The sequence below is a fragment of the Electrona antarctica genome (assembly GCF_951216825.1).
Source record: "Electrona antarctica genome assembly, chromosome: 12".
In the NCBI taxonomy this organism is placed as follows: Eukaryota; Metazoa; Chordata; class Actinopteri; order Myctophiformes; family Myctophidae; genus Electrona; species Electrona antarctica.
The window spans coordinates 50,280,267-50,299,557 of NC_136793.1; the positions used below are offsets into that span (position 1 = coordinate 50,280,267).

At 43.8% G+C, this 19,291-nt stretch overlaps 2 protein-coding genes across 2 annotated transcripts in view; one reads left to right on the forward strand and one right to left on the reverse strand.

Moving 5' to 3' along the window:
* LOC306934682 (breakpoint cluster region protein-like) overlaps window positions 1-19,291 on the reverse strand; it is a 103,860-nt gene that overhangs the window by 7,968 nt on the left and 76,601 nt on the right. The window contains exons 19-21 of the mRNA XM_079517360.1: window positions 4,819-4,958; window positions 3,046-3,180; window positions 1,673-1,778 (exon numbers count right to left, since the gene is read on the reverse strand). Of these exons, the coding sequence (XP_079373486.1) occupies window positions 1,673-1,778; window positions 3,046-3,180; window positions 4,819-4,958 (381 nt within the window). The remainder of the gene's footprint in view (window positions 1-1,672; window positions 1,779-3,045; window positions 3,181-4,818; window positions 4,959-19,291) is intronic.
* LOC306933673 (uncharacterized protein) lies at window positions 6,128-17,717 on the forward strand (the record flags this gene model as incomplete). Its single annotated transcript, XM_079515983.1, has 3 exons — window positions 6,128-6,585; window positions 7,108-7,401; window positions 17,644-17,717. Exons 1-3 carry the CDS (start codon window positions 6,363-6,365, stop codon window positions 17,715-17,717), a joined length of 591 nt encoding a protein of 196 aa, XP_079372109.1. The 5' UTR covers window positions 6,128-6,362.

Consider the following 19,291-nt stretch of genomic DNA (forward strand, 5'->3'; position numbering starts at 1 on the left):
CGTTGGCAAAAAAAAGTTGCCTACCAGCGGATTACGGTCTGGCGAGGCTCAGTAGCACGCCTCTTTCCTACAGCAGAGAACAGGTCGGACCAATCGGGACACGGTATGCAATATAGGCGGGCTTTGGTACAGTGACGTTCAATGCTTGAGACTTTTGACTGACAGTAGCTCTGACCAATTGCGTCAAAGAGAAAATGTTCCCCGGGAAATGAAATCCAAGTGGAGCCAGCCCAGACTGATATACCGCGACAGTGTTGTGTGATATTAGTCTGGTTTATTAGCCAGGCTACACATGTCAGGCTTATCTCAAATAAAACGTTAATTTCTTTTTTTTTTAAACACATTTTTATTTAAGCGTTAAGGACTATTTTATTTTGATATAGTGCAACTATCAATGGAATAAATCAATTAAAAGGCTGTTTATTTAACAAAATAAACAATGTATTGATGATATTGACAAATGTCCAATATTTGTACAAACTCCCGAGCAAAAGGTAATATGTGCTCAACCCTGGACTAACCAAAATCACTGGAATTCTTTTGGAGATGGAAACGTTCAGAATCTCAACTTCTTTGCTGCCTATCTTTGCTTCTGGGGGGGGGGGGGGGGTCCCTGGAACAATATATTTTCAGATGGGGGTCCGTGGCCAATTACATATAATTTTTGGGGTCCTTGACATGAAATAGTTTAAGCACCACTGATATAGAAACATAGGGTTTTCTTTCAGAAAACCGAAAAACTGAAAAACTAGAAGACATTTTAGATTGTAAAGTCTAAATGCATTCAGAATCTCAACAAAAGGACACTGATGTAGAAACTGTATTGGCACGGAAGAGGCAGAGGGGACAACGGATACGTGCGCGCGCGTAGACCAGTGGTCCTCAAAGTGGGGTCCGGGGACAGCCAGGGGTCCTTGAGGGGGTTCCAGGGGGGGGGGTCTTAATTCCTACACAGTAGCGATTTGTAGTAGCATGAACCACCGTATCCCAATCTTATTCTTATTGATATGATATTCAAAAATAGCCAATCTACAAGGTCACAATGGCGATGCGCTGTGAGCTTGTAGATCTGCTATTTTCGAATGATATATATTTTTAATCTTGAAAAATGTGGACAAATTTGAAATAAATAAAGGACCACTTTCACCACTTTTCAACCTATCTTCATATAATAGGTCCTCACTAATAATCATGAAAAAACGGCACGATTTCTTTCTACTCGGTCTGTGTCTCATAGGAGGGCCGTCCACCAGTGACATCATCGATGGGGAATCCAAGCCAATAGAAACTGCAGGCTTTCTAGTCCTGAAAATTTGCAACGGTGAAAGTGGAAGCCATCGTTCTCACGATAATAAGAATCTAAACATTTTTGTAAAAAAACTCTTCCTAACGATGATGTCACTGGTGGACGGGTTTCTGAACTGCCCACGGCCCTCCTATGAGACGCAGACTGAGTAGGAAAAAAAATTGTGCCATTTTATCATGATTATCAGTAGTGAGGACCTATTACTGTATATGAAGATAGGTTGAAAAGTGGTCCTTTAACACAAATCTTTTCTGGTGGTCTCTGGCCCAAACATCTTTCCAGGTGAGGGTTCTGCCCCCCCTCCCCCCAACAAAAAAAAATCAATTCGGAGGTCCACAATAGCGCTAACAAAGTGCTGTAATTTACCTCTTTAAGTGATCGAGTAGGAAGAGGAAAGTGACCAGGTTAGGCTCCGGGAGAGACAGTAGTAGGTGGAGCATACAGCTCTCCTTGGCCACGCTGTCTGAAAGAGCTGGGAACAAAAAAAAAATCACACCCGTGTGAACTGAGTGGTGCAGTGACGTCACACACTAACCATAGCAACCATGCTCACCATGCGTGGGGCCACGTACAGGTACACACATACACAGGTACATACAGACAAAGCTGGTTGTTGGAGTGGTTTGCACCACTCAACAAAGAAGACACATTTTAATATGACATCGACTGTAAAAGCACATGCAGGCCCATATTGTATATTGATTGACCTAGACCGGTGCCCGGCTGTAGAGCACCGAGTCGGTAACGGTGGAGGTTGGGGATCCATGCCCCACCCGGCTATGCAATACCCGTTGTACCCGTCTGTCTGTGTCCCTTTTATATGCCCATATATGTGACCATATTTGACTGAGAGCCTGCCATCGCGCAAATTCCATCTTTTCACCAGAGGAGTTTTTTTTTTTTTTTACAAAATGAGTTAATAGCACAGGCAGACTCTTCACATACTAGAGCATGTCTGAAATAAGTGTCAGAGCTGAAATCGACATGTAAATATGAAATGAATGCTTAAACATGTAGCTAGGTGTAATGTTAGAGACCACATAAGTGAACCTTTCAAGCCTGTTTTGTCAACTCGCTGTTTTCTGCAAGACATTACTCTATAAGCCACATCTCCAAAACTGGTGGGTCAAACTGAACAACCGATATGTCAATTTGAAGCTATGATTGGGCTAAACACTGGGCTTAGCATTTAAAAATCCTAAACAGTGTTGTTTTCGTCGACTAAAACTAAGACGAAAAATGTTCGTCGACTACCTTTTCCCACTGACAAAAACTAAATGGAAACTAAATGAAAACTCAGCTATGATGACTAAAAATACTGTCGATTTTGTCAACAAATAAAAACTAGACTAAATGTTAGGAAGGGACTAGTGGACAAGAGATCCAGTATAAGTCATTTTACACTTTGTTGCATACTGAAAATAGCAGATCTACAAGCTCACCACGCGTCGCAGCGCGACGCGTTGTGAGCTTGTAGATCGGCTATTTCCAGCAAGTGTAAAAACAGTCATTACAACGGCATCAAGGCCCGCCAAAATACATTTTAGTCGACTAAATCAACTGTAGATTTAGTCGACTAAAATCTCATGACATTTAGTCGACTAAAACTAGACTAACACTAACACATTCCAGGTGACTAAAATGTGACTAAAACTAAATGAAAACTATTCAAAAGACTATGACTAAAACTAAAATCCAAATGTGCTGCCAAAAACAACACTGATCCTAAAGCAACTTACCTATGCCTCCGGCAAAGTTGGGGTACAAGTCATCAGTGAACAGAGGCTCCGGCAGCTCGCGGAAATACAGCTTCAGTGTCCCAGCAATGGCATTCACGTCCATGTCTCGCATCATGACAGACACATCCTTATTGTCTGTTGAGAGGAATGAGGAGAAATAACATACAGTTGGGTGCCACCGATACTGTCCCTTATCATTTGACCCATTTAGGCCTGACCTCAAAATTTTAAAAAATCCTTCTAAATCCTCCAGTTTTCTGAAATAAATATTTTCACGATTTTTCAAAAATAGCAGACCTACAAGCTCGTAGCGCGCCACTCGGTGGCGCGCTATGAGCTTGTAGATCTGCTATTTTTAAATAGCTAAATTATAACATAATGTTTAAAACACCAAAAGGGGTTCCCGCCCAAAATGGGTTAACTGTCCTTTTGCGCAGATCACGCAAACCACAGCAAAAAGAAAAGGACAATATCGATGGCCTCCAACTGTAGTGTTTGTTCATCAGACGTCCGGTACTTTTCTCTGACCAAACAAACTCACAGTACTCAAGACGAGTATGAACGAATTGTTTCAATACTGTAAACCCCATCCGTCTGGTACTCCAGGTGGGTCAAAACAGAACTAAACTAAATGTGCAAATAATATAGTGCCATGAACCTTGTTTGACTAAGGTTAAAAGGTATTGGTAAGTGATATTTGTTTGGTTAAAACAAAAAAGGTTTTTGTTAAAAGGTTAAATCATTATATTCTGATAGTAATCATTGCTATATAGAGTGTTTGTCTCCCTGTCTCTCCAGCTCTTTAATAAACAGAAAATACATTTTCAGGGAGGTGATCAAAACTTCAGCCAATCAGGAGAAAGTAGCCATTTATCAGTTTAATCCATGCCACCTGTTACAATAGAAACGCTGTGCAGGTGCCAGAGATACGGGACAAATTGAGTACCACAGACGAAAAACAGTCTAAGTCCAAATTTCAGACTGACCCCTCCACGAAAAAGGCCTCGTTGTCCTGAACCCTTATCTATCATTTATATATTATGGATCAATAGTGTGGACTTAGACTGTTATTCGTCTGTGGTAAATAACTGAGGGCGCATGCATGTGCACATCGCGTGCACGTCAGATTAAAAAAAAAGATATAGGCCTATATTAACAGTTAGCCTGCTAGCATTTATTGACAAATTAGGATCTAATTCACGCCAGCATTTTTCCCAGTTGAGCTCATATTTCAGTAGGTCACACCAATTCCACCGTAACACCACCGTGCTGGAGTGACAAAGTGTGAGTGAGCGAGTGGCCGAGATTTGGGATGTTGGCTTTTTACCGAGACAACATGCAGTCCAGGAAGGAATGAGACCAGTGTGCATGACATCGCACACCCCCACCCCCCCCCCCTTTGCAAAAGGGGTGAAGCCACAAGCATGAATCCATTTTAACCCATTTTGGGGGCGGGAACCCCTGTTGGTGTTCTAATAATTATTGTTATACTTTAGCTATTGAAAAAGTTGAACTTGTAGGTCTGCTATGTTTGAAAACTGAAATCTTTGCTTCTGGGGGGGGGGGGTCCCAGGAACAACATATTTTCAGATGGGGGTCGGCGGCCAATTACAGATAATTCTGGGGGTCCTTGACGTGAAAAAGGTTTAGTACCACTGACACCAAAACATAGGGTTTTTTCAGAAAACCTTTAGGATTTAGAAGACATTTTTTTTAAAGAATCGTCCTCAGGTCAAAATGGGTTTAAAGTAAAAGTATCTGAGATGAACTCACTTGAATCAAAAGCAGCCTTCAGGGCCTGTATGTCGGTGGCCACTCCAGACACTCTGTAGATCCCCACCTCCTCCGTTCCCCTCCTCTCTATCTCTTCCACACACTGTTTCACAATGAGGGGCACTTTGGAGCGTTCTCTCCTGTAAGAGACACAGATGAGTAGAAATGGACAGGGTTAATGTAGATCACACAATGTGCAATCTATTTGCAATAGGGAACGATGTTATGCATTACAAATCTGGACGTAATTCAACACAATTACTATGAAGGGAGGTTTGAGCATGTCATAACCCCCAATGACAAAGAAGCAACAACCCTCCCTTGCTCTCTAAAACTCAAGACAGCTGGTTTCTCTGTAAAAAACCTGTCCAAGATAGCACAAGGCATAAATTAGATCTAAAAAAATCACACCTGTGTGAACTGAGTGGTGCTCTCTCTCTCTCTCTCTCTCTCTCTCTCTCTCTCTCTCTCTCTCTCTCTCTCTCTCTCTCTCTCTCTCTCTCTCTCTCTCTCTCTCTCTCTCTCTCTCTCTCTCTCTCTCTCTCTCTCTCTCTCTCTCTCTCTCTCTCTCTCTCTCTCTCTCTCTCTCTCTCTCTCTCTCTCTCTCTCTCTCTCTCTCTCTCTCTCTCTCTCTCTCTCTCTCTCTCTCTCTCTCTCTCTCTCTCTCTAATTTCTCTCTCTCTCTCTCTCTAATTATCAGGCAACAGTGCAACACTATCTCTCTCTCTCTGTTTCTGGCACAACAGCGCCACTTTTGCCCCTACTGGTACTCATAGTGAAGACGGACGGACATTGCTGTTCCTTGGAGTGGTTGCACCACTCAAAAATGAAATAGCACACAGCATAGTAGCAGATTGGGTGCATACTCCAGTTTTCAGGTGACCGGCCACGGTGTTTGGGAAAACTACAACATGACGTCACTTAAGCCGCCGGTGAAAAGAAACTCACCGCTCGCCCCAAGTTGCCCCAACACATCTCTCCGTTTTTACTAACCACTGCGGTGGTTAGCTTATCACCTAAAAGTGGAGTATGCGTCCCCCATTAATGGAACACTATCTTATTCTGTCCTCAGCCCCTCACCGATGGTCGCTACTCGCTCTATGTGGGTCTCAGAGATGCTTGAACATGACATTAATCGGTGGGGACTTCATTATGTTATACTTTAGCTATTTTTGAAAAATCGTGGAAATGTGGCGCAAATCTTTGCTTCTGGGGGGGGGGGGGGGTCCATGGAACAACATATTTTCAGATGGGTGTCGGCCCAGTGGCCGACACCCATCCAACGACGACTTTGATATGTGACTCTGTGAGTGCTGTAGCAGTGGGTGGAGTGGAGAGTGGGTTGACTCTGTGAGTGCTGTAACAGTGTGTGGAGAGTGGGTGGAGTTTAGTCAGAGAGCAGAGCAGAGGACCGAGTCAAGTCATTGACCTCACGACCATCGAATGCCAGCGAGGAAAGTCCCCAGACGGTAAAAGCGGGCTTCAAATGTGGACCATCAGAGTGAACCGAAGGAGATGAACTATTTGGAGTTTTTGAAATAGAGATGTCGTCCGACAGCTTTTCAGCTGCCGCGTCAGAGAAGGAACAGATCTACCAGGCAGCCATGCTGAAGCATCCTGTGATGAAGTTACACAGGATAGAGGAGGAACAGATCTACCAGTCAGCCATGCTGAGGCAGCCTGTGGTGAAGTTACACAGAATAGAGGAGGAACAGATCTACCAGGCAGCCATGCTGAAGCATCCTGTGATAAAGTTACACAGAAAAGGTACGTGCATGTTTTCATGTCACTGTGCACTTTGATTTCATCTTCACCAGGAAGCACATGGAAGTACAGGAAGTACAGAAATGTTGTCGGTACTCAGTGGAGAAACGGAATGTGTGTGTGTGTGTGTGTGTGTGTGTGTTAATGTTTGTGTAGCGCACATCATCAGTCATGGTGAGAGAGAGAGAGAGAGAGAGAGAGAGAGAGAGAGAGAGAGAGAGAGAGAGAGAGAGAGAGAGAGAGAGAGAGAGAGAGAGAGAGCGAGAGCGAGAGAGAGAGCTACAGTGCTGCAGTCAGGACTGTTCCATCGGCCAATCTCTGCCTGGCTGTTGCTGCTGCCATCATAAATGTAGAACATTATCAGATGGTAATAATACAACACAGCTTGCATGTTATTCATTTTTTTAAATAATTATTTATCCCACAATTTTGCAACCCATTTTTCCACCCAGTGTCAATAGCTTGCATGTTATTTTAAAACATTTTATTCATGTTTTTTTCCTCTCTCCTCATACTCCATTCCAGATGTCTTTCCTGCCCAACTCAAACATACCTACAGCAGAAATAGACCTCTCAACCAATACCAGAGAATTCACACAGGCTTGAAGCCCTACGGCTGTGACCAGTGTGGGACTACGTTCAGCCAGAGCAGAGATCTAAAAGTTCACCAGAGAATTCATACAGGAGAGAAGCCCTACGCCTGTGACCAGTGTGGGACTAGGTTCAGCCAGAGGGGTACTCTCAAACTTCACCAGCAAATTCATACAGGAGAGAAGCCCTACGCCTGTGACCAGTGTGGGACTAGGTTCAGTCAGAGGGGTACTCTAAAAGTTCACCAGAGAATTCATACAGGAGAGAAGCCCTACGCCTGTGACCAGTGTGGGACTAGGTTCAGCAGGAGCAGTCATCTAAAATGTCACCAGATAATTCATACAGGCTTGAAGCCCTACTACTGTGACCAGTGTGGGACTAGGTTCAGCAGGAGCAGTGATCTAAAAGTTCACCAGAGAATTCATACAGGAGAGAAGCCCTACTACTGTGACCAGTGTGGGACTAGGTTCAGCACGAGCATTACTCTCAAAAATCACCAGAGAATTCATTCAGGAGAGATGCCCTACGCCTGTGACCAGTGTGGGACTAGGTTCAGTCAGAGGGGTACTCTAAAAGTTCACCAGAGAATTCATACAGGAGAGAAGCCCTACGCCTGTGACCAGTGTGGGACTAGGTTCAGCAGGAGCAGTCATCTAAAATGTCACCAGATAATTCATACAGGCTTGAAGCCCTACTACTGTGACCAGTGTGGGACTAGGTTCAGCAGGAGCAGTGATCTAAAAGTTCACCAGAGAATTCATACAGGAGAGAAGCCCTACTACTGTGACCAGTGTGGGACTAGGTTCAGCACGAGCATTACTCTCAAAAATCACCAGAGAATTCATTCAGGAGAGATGCCCTACGCCTGTGAGCAGTGTGGGACTAGGTTCAGCCAGAGCAGGTATCTAAAACATCACCAGAGAATTCATACAGGAGAGAAGCCGTATGGCTGTGACCAGTGTGGGAAATGGTTCAGCAGTAACAGTCATCTCAAACGTCACCAGAGAACTCATACAGGAGAGAAGCCCTACTACTGTGACCAGTGTTGGAAACGTTTCAGCCAGAGCAGTGAACTAAATGTTCACCAGAGAATTCATACAGGAGAGAAGCCGCATGGCTGTGACCAGTGTGGGACTATGTTCAGCACGAGCAATGGTCTAATATATCACCAGAGAATTCATACAGGAGAGAAGCCGTATGGCTGTGACCAGTGTGGGAAATGGTTCAGCTGTAACAGTAATCTCAAACGTCACCAGAGAACTCATACAGGAGAGAAGCCCTACGCCTGTGACCAGTGTTGGAAACGGTTCAGCCGGAGCAGTCATCTCAAACGTCACCAGAGAACTCATAAAGGACTCTCTAATGATGTCATGTAGTCAGAGAGTAGGTAACACTGGTGTAGCTGCTCCCTCATAACATGTTGTGAGCTTGCAGATCAGCTATTTGTGCTGCAGGTTAAAACACAATTCTGAGGCCTGGGCCGTGGCTCAGTGGTCCAGGCACCTTGGCTGGTAATCCAGTCTGGCAGTGTGCCGCGGGTTCGACTCCCGATCCCGATGGCCTTTACTGCATGTCTTCCCCTATCTCTCTCCCCATTTCCTGTCAGCCTACTGTCTGTCCCTCCATAAAAAATATAAAATAATGGCGAAAGCCACAAAAAAAAAACACAATTCTGAGTATGACCTATGTATTTAATGGACATTATATCATTTTTTAATTCATAAAATGAAAGTGTTTAGGTGTGCCTGTGATTCTTTTTATAGTTTACATAATAAAAGTATTAACAAGAGCTTGTTGTTACTAAATAATAACAAATTATTGTTTACGCCATAAACATAAATGGTTAAAGAGTGACACCTGCTGGATATAACACTAACTGCATCTCAAAGACCCATCTTGATGTTGATCAGGACAAAAAAGGATGTACAGTACATACAATTGATACAATTGCTTTTTCATGTCAAGGACTCATAAATCAACATTTATTAGCCTAATTAGGCTAATAACATACATCTTGAAAAGATATGCCAGGGACCCCATGAGAGAATTTTACGGTTCTAGCAGTGATTCTCAACCATTGAGACCGCCATCCCACCGCCCCCTCTGGGACGGTGGGACCTAGCCTGGCTAATAAGCCAGACTCAAATCACACTGTCGTGTGGTATTTGAGTCTGGAGATGCTGTGTATGGATCTTGTTTCCCGGGGGGGCGGGTTCAAACATTTTCTCTTTGACGCAATTGGTCCTCAGAGCTACTGTCAGTCAAAGGTCTCAAGCATTGAACGTCAATGTACCAAAGCCCGGCCATATTGCATACCGTGTCCCGATTGGCCACACCAGTTCTCTGGTGTAGGAAATGGGCGTACAATTGAGCCTCTCCAGACCGTAATCCGCCGGCAGGCAAGTTTTTTTTTTGCCAACGGCTGATTCGGTCTGGCTTATTAGCCAGGCTAGGTGGGACCCCAATCTTAAAATCAATGTTAATTTAACTCTAAAGTGTACACTCTCTGAGTTACAGACCTGTAATGGTCCATTTGGTTCCCAACTATCATTCAGGTGGGGACCCCCTGGAATTCCCTCATGGAGCCCTATGGGTCCCCGGACCAGGACCGGATTAACATTCAGGGGGCTCTAAGCAAAGTATTGTCAGGGGGCCCTTGCGTCGCGCGCACGCAAAAGATTGGCCGTGTGTGCTTTGCGCGTGCGCGCAAAACGGCATAGCAGACTACCAGGCAAAACGGCATAGCAGACTACCAGGCAAAACGGCATAGCAGACTACCAGGCAAAACGGCATAGGAGACTACCAGGCAAAACGGCATAGCAGACTACCAGGCAAAACGGCATAGCAGACTACCAGGCAAAACGGCATAGCAGACAAAGTACAGTGTGAGCTCCCCCATGCCCCAACTGTACAATGCATGTACTGAAAAAACTGTGCCATTAGCTCAGGGACGTGCACAGGGATTTGGGGCAGGGGCCGAAATTTGAAAAGGGCACTTTAGGGGTGCTAGACACATTTTGCGGGGGATGGGGATACAAGGTTATACTAACTATACTTGAGTCAATCAGTACAAATCTATACGCAGTATTGAGCAAGATATGAACATTGAGTAAATAAGCATCTCAGATTTTGTCTATGATTTTATCAATCAGTACAAAGCTATATTATTGAGCAAGATATATTAATAACATCAATTCCCTGATGAGATCATAGAAAACAAATAGGCTAATTAAGAAGATGCCATTACTATGCCAGTGCAAAACAAATACATTCACTGATTCACATTCATGTAATACTGATAATATAATTATTTAAAGCAACACAGAAGCTTTAGATAAAGTATGAGAAAATGTTTACTTTGTTCATCAGGAACAATATGGGGATTCGGGAATAAAGTGCCCACTGTGGCTGCCTCACTGCTTTTAGTGCACTAAACACACAGTCCATAGTCCTAAAGTGCTCTAACAAGCAAAGTCCATAGAATGTGATATAGAGAAGACAACTACTGTACCCAATTTCCTCAACCTGCCTGACTGTCAAGCAAGCTGTCACAGGAGGGGTCTCTGGGGCTGACACTGTCTGATGATCTATGAGCAATTTAACATGTCTATATATTACTGTACAACGTTGACGAATGACGATGGAACACAAACCTGTTGCCCTGATCACAAGTGATATAGGCTAATCAGAAACCACCACCCAGCGGTTTCATGTTTCTACAACTGTATACATTGTTTTTTGTATTGTCCCTGTTAAATAAACCAGTCTGCCCTGCAGTGCAGCTCAAATTAATGGTTTTCAAAGTAAAATGAACAGCAGCTTGTGTTGCTGTTATTTGTTATAAAGTATCACATTTGCTTGATTGCCTGCAGACAGTTTGTGATCAATCAAAATTAAAAATTCAATTAGAAAATTGTGAAATCATGACATTGACTGGACTGACAGAGAGAGAGAGAGGTCCCTCTCGTTTGGTCGTCGGTCCATGCGTGCAGCGTGACAAATTATTTGAAATTAAACCTTTTTTTGTCCACAGTCATATACATGACATGACACAGCCTACCTTTTTCACTTCACTCGAGTGACGAGTCGTTTTGTTTGTGAGGTGAGCGGTTGTGCACTCAACTAGCCTACATGTGTTCAGCTTGTTTATGTTCGGTTTCCATTGTGTGTAATTGTGTATAATTCGACTGCGTTGCGCGGCGGCGCGGCCGATCTACGCGTTGTGAGCTTGTAGATCTGCTCTAATTCTGCAGTGCACGGCACGGGTGGATTCATACTACATGCGATGCGCGCCACTGATGATGCGGCCAGGCAGCAGGTTCAGAGCCCCAGAGGGGGACAACAGGGGGCCCCACGACGGGACGGTCGGGCGTCGCTTGTCCGGGAGTATGAAGAAGTGACTCCGTCTGGGAGGAGGAAGCGACGCACGGCCGTCGCAGGCCCCCCTGGGGGGGCCCAAACAAACCGACTGCTGCGACTGAACGGGCTGCAATATTAGACATTTTTCAGGGAGAACTCTCGGGGCCTCTAGCCATAGACAGTGACACCCATGATGTACCTGTCTAACTACTTCACATAGACACCCATGTACCTGTCTAACTGCTTCACATAGACACCAATTATGTACCTGTCTAACTGCTTCACATAGACACCGATTATGTACCTGTCTAACTACTTCACATAGACACCGATTATGTACCTGTCTAACTACTTCACATAGACACCGATTATGTACCTGTCTAACTACTTCACATAGACACCGATTATGTACCTGTCTAACTACTTCACATAGACACCGATTATGTACCTGTCTAACTACTTCACAGAGACACCCATGATGTACCTGTCTAACTACCTGTCTAACTATAACAGTGTGGGAGCCAAGTTTGAATAATGTGATTATTTGAATAATTACTGCTTTATTTTTGTGATTTGTATTTTGGTTTAACAGTTCATGTATATTGCATTATATGATTGTTAAATTAGCTATGTTAAAAGGCTTAAATAAGTGAATTTGTTTAATTCATGGTGATGTGCTTTAGGTTAAACACAATGATGTTACTGTAGCTTTAAGAAGAGAGCTCTGGTTGTCTAACTGAGATCTTAATTGCAATTGCTAACACCTGAGTGTGTGCAGGTCAGGGCAGAGGCAGAGTGTGTGCAGAGCAGTACAGTCAGTTTGTGCACAAGGCAAGGTCAGAGCGACACGGATTTTTGACCGTAGTATATTTGAGTTTGAGAAGCTTGTTTTTGATTACTTCTGTATTAACGAACAATTTTTTTTGGAATACATCTTTTTGTGCAATTTTTACTTCGGAGTCCTGTGAAGTTTTTCTACTCAAGGGAATATACACAAGTATAGAAAAGGTGTCGCTGAGCATCAACCACTCACACATAGTAACATAGTACCCAAGATAAGATATAAAATCACACCTGTGTGAAGTGAGGGGCGCTCTTATCATCGTGCATCATCATGACATAACATGTCGATTTGCTCGTCCACAAATGGTCGTACCTAGTCCATTCATTGTCAATACATCTTTGTGTAGGAAAATAAATAGCCGATTTGCTCGTCTACATGACATTGTCAATGGGAATTTAATGATGTTTGTGTAAGACGAAAATCGACACTAATAGCTGAATATAGGAGGGGCTGATGCCCCTCAATAACACCAAAACCTAAAGTCTGTGAAAAAAGGGAGCGAGTGTCCACATCCACATGAGGTAAGCTGACACAATCCACAGGTCCATGAGGAAAAACAAGTAAAGTGACAATTTAAGGACTTTGACCCGTTTAATGCCTAAAAAGGAGGTAAGGTGGGGAAAAAAGCCTAATCAACAAAACTATACTCTGAACTGGTCCAACACTGGCAGAAAGTGTCAAGGGGTGCGCACGCTTATCCGACACACCAAAACTCCGACATGCGTTGATCCGACATGCGTTTGGGGTAGGCGGTTGTAGGTGGGTTTGAGGTAGGTGGGTGTCGGACTAAATAATGACTGCCTGTACCAATTGGAAATTAGCTGTGAACTTGTGGATTTTTATTTTATTTTATTTTTTAACTTTTTTTCAATCTGCAGCAAACTTGGCAAAAACATTGTTCAGAGAAAACTAGTCTTCTAAAGATGCCAAAAAGGTACAATGGATGAGATAGTCGAGTAGAGGTTTATGATGATATATGATATAAAACGGTTAGAAATCAAAATAAAGAATATGTACAGCAGAAGCTGTACTCACTCTGTGAGTGCTGTAGCAGTGGGTGGAGAGTGGGTGGACTCTGTGAGTGCTGTAACAGTGGGTGGAGAGTGGGTGGACTCTGTGAGTGCTGTAACAGTGTGTGGAGAGTGGGTGGAGTTTAGTCAGAGAGCAGAGCAGAGGACCGAGTCAAGTCATTGACCTCACGACCATCGAATGCCAGCGAGGAAAGTCCCCATACGGTAAAAGCGGGCTTCAAATGTGGACCATCAGAGTGAACCGAAGGAGATGAACTATTTGGTCCTTTTAAAATAGAGATGTCGTCCAACAGCTTTTCAGCTGCTGCGTCAGAGAAGGAACAGATCTACCAGGAAGCCATGCTGAAGCATCCTGTGATAAAGTTACACAGAATAGAGGAGGAACAAATCTACCAGGCAGCCATGCTGAAGCACCCTGTGGTAAAGTTACACAGGATAGAGGAGGAACAGATCTACCAGGCAGCCATGCTGAAGCACCCTGTGATAAAGTTACACAGAATAGAGGAGGAACAGATCTACCAGGCAGCCATGCTGAAGCACCCTGTGGTGAAGTTACACAGAAAAGGTACGTGCATGTTTTCATGTCACTGTGCACTTTGATTTCATCTTCAACAGGAAGCACATGGAAGTACAGGAAGTACAGAAATGTTGTCGGTACTCAGTGGAGAAACGGAATGTGTGTGTGTGTGTGTGTGTGTGTGTGTGTGTGTGTGTGTGTGTGTGTTAATGTTTGTGTAGCGCACATCATCAGTCATGGTGAGAGAGAGATAGATAGAGAGAGAGAGAGAGAGAGAGAGCGAGAGCAAGAGAGAGAGAGAGAGAGAGAGAGAGAGAGAGAGAGAGGGCTACAGTGCTGCAGTCAGGAATGTTCCAAAAGCCAATATCTGCCTGGCTGTTGCTACTGCCATCATAAATGTAGAACATTATCAGATGGTAATAATACAACACAGCTTGCATGTTATTCTTTTTTTTTAATAATTATTTATCCCACAATTTTTTCCACCCAGTGTCAATAGCTTGCATGTTATTTTAAAACATTTAATCCATGTTTTTTTCCTCTCTCCTCATTCTCCATCCCAGATGTCTGTCCTGCCCAACTCAAACATACCTACAGCAGAAATAGACCTCTCAACCAATACCAGAGAATTCACACAGGCTTGAAGCCCTACGGCTGTGACCAGTGTGGGACTAGGTTCAGCACGAGGGGTCATCTCAAACGTCACCAGAGAACTCATACAGGAGAGAAGCCCTACGGCTGTGACAAGTGTGGGAAACGGTTCAGCCGGAGCAGTACTCTCAAAAGTCACCAGAGAATTCATACAGGAGAGAAGCCCTACGCCTGTGACCAGTGTGGGACTAGGTTCAGCACAAGCAGTACTCTCAAAAGTCACCATAGAATTCATACAGGAGAGAAGCCCTACGGCTGTGACAAGTGTGGGAAACGGTTCAGCCGGAGCAGTACTCTCAAAAGTCACCAGAGAATTCATACAGGAGAGAAGCCCTACGCCTGTGACCAGTGTGGGAAACGGTTCAGCGGAAGGGTTCATCTCAAAAGTCACCAGAGAATTCATACTGGAGAGAAGCCCTACACCTGTGACCAGTGTGGGACTAGGTTCAGGACGAGCACAGCTCTGAAAATTCACCAGACAATTCATACAGGAGAGAAGCCCTATGCCTGTGACCAGTGTGGGACTAGGTTCAGCCAGAGCAGTAATCTCAAAATTCACCAGACAATTCATACAGGAGAGAAGCCCTACGCCTGTGACCAGTGTGGGACTAGGTTCAGGACGAGCACAAATCTGAAAGTTCACCAGACAATTCATACAGGAGAGAAGCCCTACGCCTGTGACCAGTGTGGGACTAGGTACAGGACGAGCACAGCTCTGAAAATTCACCAGTCAATTCATACAGGAGAGAAGCCCTACGCCTGTGACCAGTGTGGGACTAGGTACAGGACGAGCACAGCTCTGAAAATTCACCAGTCAATTCATACAGGAGAGAAGCCCTACGCCTGTGACCAGTGTGGGACTAGGTTCAGCCAGAGCCGTAATCTCAAAAGTCACCAGAGAATTCATACAGGAGAGAAGCCCTACGCCTGTGACCAGTGTGGGACTAGGTTCAGCCAGAGCAGTCATCTCAAAAGTCACCAGAGAATTCATACTGGAGAGAAGCCCTACTACTGTGACCAGTGTGGGACTAGGTTCAGCCAGAGCCGTAATCTCAAAAGTCACCAGAGAATTCATACAGGAGAGAAGCCCTACGCCTGTGACCAGTGTGGGACTAGGTTCAGCCAGAGCCGTAATCTCAAAAGTCACCAGAGAATTCATACAGGAGAGAAGCCCTACACCTGTGACCAGTGTGGGACTAGGTTCAGCCAGAGCCGTAATCTCAAAAGTCACCAGAGAATTCATACAGGAGAGAAGCCCTACGCCTGTGACCAGTGTGGGACTAGGTTCAGCATGAAATGTAATCTCAAAAGTCACCAGAGAATTCATACAGGAGAGAATACTGTGACCAGTGTGGGAAACGGTTCAGGCACAGCACTAATCTCAAACGTCACCAGAGAACTCATACAGGACTCTCTAATGATGTCATGTAGTCAGAGAGCTGGTAACACTGGTGTTACCTAGCTTGAGCTACAAGCTCCCTTGCAACACGTTTTGAGCTTGCAGATCAGCTATTTGTGCTGGTTAAAACACAATTCTGAGTATCACCTATGTATTTAATGGACATTACAGTATATCATTTTTGAGTGGTGTAAACCACTCCTACAACTGGCTTTTGTGTGCATAAAAAAATGACCATGGTTGCTATGTTCAAAATAATTTCTGACGTAATTAAATCACACCCGGGTGAACTGGATGACCGTAGCAACCGTGGTCATTTTCTCTGCACAAAAAAAGCCAGTTGTGAAATCACATCCAGGTGTGATTTCATTACGTCAGAGCAGAGCTGATCAGGGTATATAATACCTTACCTTATTTCATTACGTCAGACATTACGTCAGACCACAGCTGATCATGCTATATAAAACCTTACACCACTCAGTTCACACGGGTGTGATTTTTTAATTCATAAAATGAAAGTGCTTAGGTGTGCCTGTGATTTTTTTCTATTTTTTTCTATTTTACACAATACAAGTATTAACAAGAGCTTGTTGTTACTAAATAATAACAAATTATTGTTTACTCCATAAACATAAATGGTTAAAGAGTGACACCTGCTGGATATAACACTAACTGCAGTACTTGAGAACTCTGAGAGTGTACACTCTCTGAGTTACAGACCCATAAGGGTCCATTTGGTTCCCAACTATCATTCAGGTGGGGACCCCCTGGAAGTCCCTCATGGAGCCCTAGGGGTCCCCGGACCCCACTTTGGGAACCACCGGCTTACGTTAGAGGACAGCGACTTGCAATGGGCCTGGTCTACAAGATACACTACATTACCCATAATACCCATGGGCCTGGCCTACAGGATACACTACATTACCCATAATACCCATGGGCCTGGTCTACAAGATACACTACATTACCCATAATACCCATGGGTCTGGTCTACATGATACACTACATTACCCATAATACCCATGGGCCTGGTCTACAAGATAAACTACATTACCCATAATACCCCTGGGCCCGGTCTACAAGATACGCTACACCACAAAGACACCCATGATGTACCTGTCTAACTACTTCACATAGACACCCATGTACCTGTCTAACTGCTTCACATAGACACCGATTATGTACCTGTCTAACTGCTTCACATAGACACCGATTATGTACCTGTCTAACTGCTTCACATAGACACCGATTATGTACCTGTCTAACTGCTTCACATAGACACCGATTATGTACCTGTCTAACTGCTTCACATAGACACCGATTATGTACCTGTCTAACTACTTCACAGAGACACCCATGTACCTGTCTAACTGCTTCACATAGACACAGATTATGTACCTGTCTAACTGCTTCACAGAGACACCCATGATGTACCTGTCTAACTACTTCACATAGACACAGATTATGTACCTGTCTAACTGCTTCACAGAGACACCGATTATGTACCTGTCTAACTAATTCACAGAGACACCCATGATGTACCTGTCTAACTACTTCACATAGACACCCATGATGTACCTGTCTAACTACTTCACATAGACACAGATTATGTACCTGTCTAACTGCTTCACAGAGACACCGATTATGTACCTGTCTAACTAATTCACAGAGACACCCATGATGTACCTGTCTAACTACTTCACAGAGACACCCATGATGTACCTGTCTAACTACTTCACATAGACACCCATTATGTACCTGTCTAACTACTTCACAGAGACACCCATGATGTACCTGTCTAACTACCTGTCTAACTATAACATAGTGTGGGAGCCAAGTTTGAATAATGTGATTATTTGAATAATTACTGCTTTATTTTTGTGATTTGTATTTTGGTTTAACAGTTCATGTATATTGCATTATATGATTGTTAAATTAGCTATGTTAAAAGGCTTAAATAAGTTCATTTGTTTAATTCATGGTGATGTGCTTTAGGTTAAACACAATGATGTTACTGTAGCTTTAAGAAGAGAGCTCTGGTTGTCTAACTGAGATCTTAATTGCATAATGCTTAATTTTTGACCGTAGTATATTTTTGAGTTTGAGAAGCTTGTTTTTGATTACTTCTTTATTAAGGAACACATTTTTTTGGAATAAATCTTTTTGTGCAATTTTTACTTCGGAGTCCTGTGAAGTTTCTTTACTCAAGGGAATATACACAAGTATAGAAAAGGTGTCGCTGAGCATCAACCACTCACACATAGTAACATATAGCCCCATATGTGCCCTCTCCCTACGCTCATTCTGTAGCTCCGAGATGAGGTCACAGAAAGAGCCCCTCCCACCCCGTTCAGAGACGGCGCATGTTTCCACAATTCCCCATTTCTTACCCTTTTCTAAACAATATATCAAAAACGTGAAGTGGCTTTCAGGGTTTACACTAATTCAACGTCAACAACGCCAAAGAAAATCCAACTTTAAACGGTTACGAGCGTTACAGCGGTTGGTTTAGTCAGCCGCTTCCATGTTTATCAAGGGATTTGTGCGTGTGCGCGGGCATGTCGAGTGAACTGAAGTCAGTTGGACATTTTCGACCAGGGGAGGCGCCAGGGAGGCGCTAAAGCTTTTCAACTTCCTTGAAAAACATGCTAAACAACCGCTAGACGCTCGTGTAACCGTTTAAAGTTGGATTTTCTTTGGCGTTGTTGACGTTGAATTAGTGTAAACCCTGAAAGCCACTTCACATTTTTGATATATTGTTTAGAAAAGGGTAAGAAATGGGGAATTGTGGAAACATGCGCCGTCTCTGAACGGGGTGGGAGGGGCTCTTTCTGTGACCTCATCTCTGAGCTACAGAATGAGCGTAGGGAGAGGGCACATATGGGGCTAAGTAACATAGTACCCGAGATAAGATATAAAATCACACCTGTGTGAAGTGAGGGGCGCTCTTATCATCGTGCATCATCATGACATAACATGTCGATTTGCTCGTCCACAAATGGTCGTACCTAGTCCATTCATTGTCAATACATCTTTGTGTAGGAAAATAAATAGCCGATTTGCTCGTCTACATGACATTGTCAATGGGAATTTAATGATGTTTGTGTAAGACGAAAATCGACACTAATAGCTGAATATAGGAGGGGCTGATGCCCCTCAATAACACCAAAACCTAAAGTCTGTGAAAAAAGGGAGCGAGTGTCCACATCCACATGAGGTAAGCTGACACAATCCACAGGTCCATGAGGAAAAACAAGTAAAGTGACAATTTAAGGACTTTGACCCGTTTAATGCCTAAAAAGGAGGTAAGGTGGGGA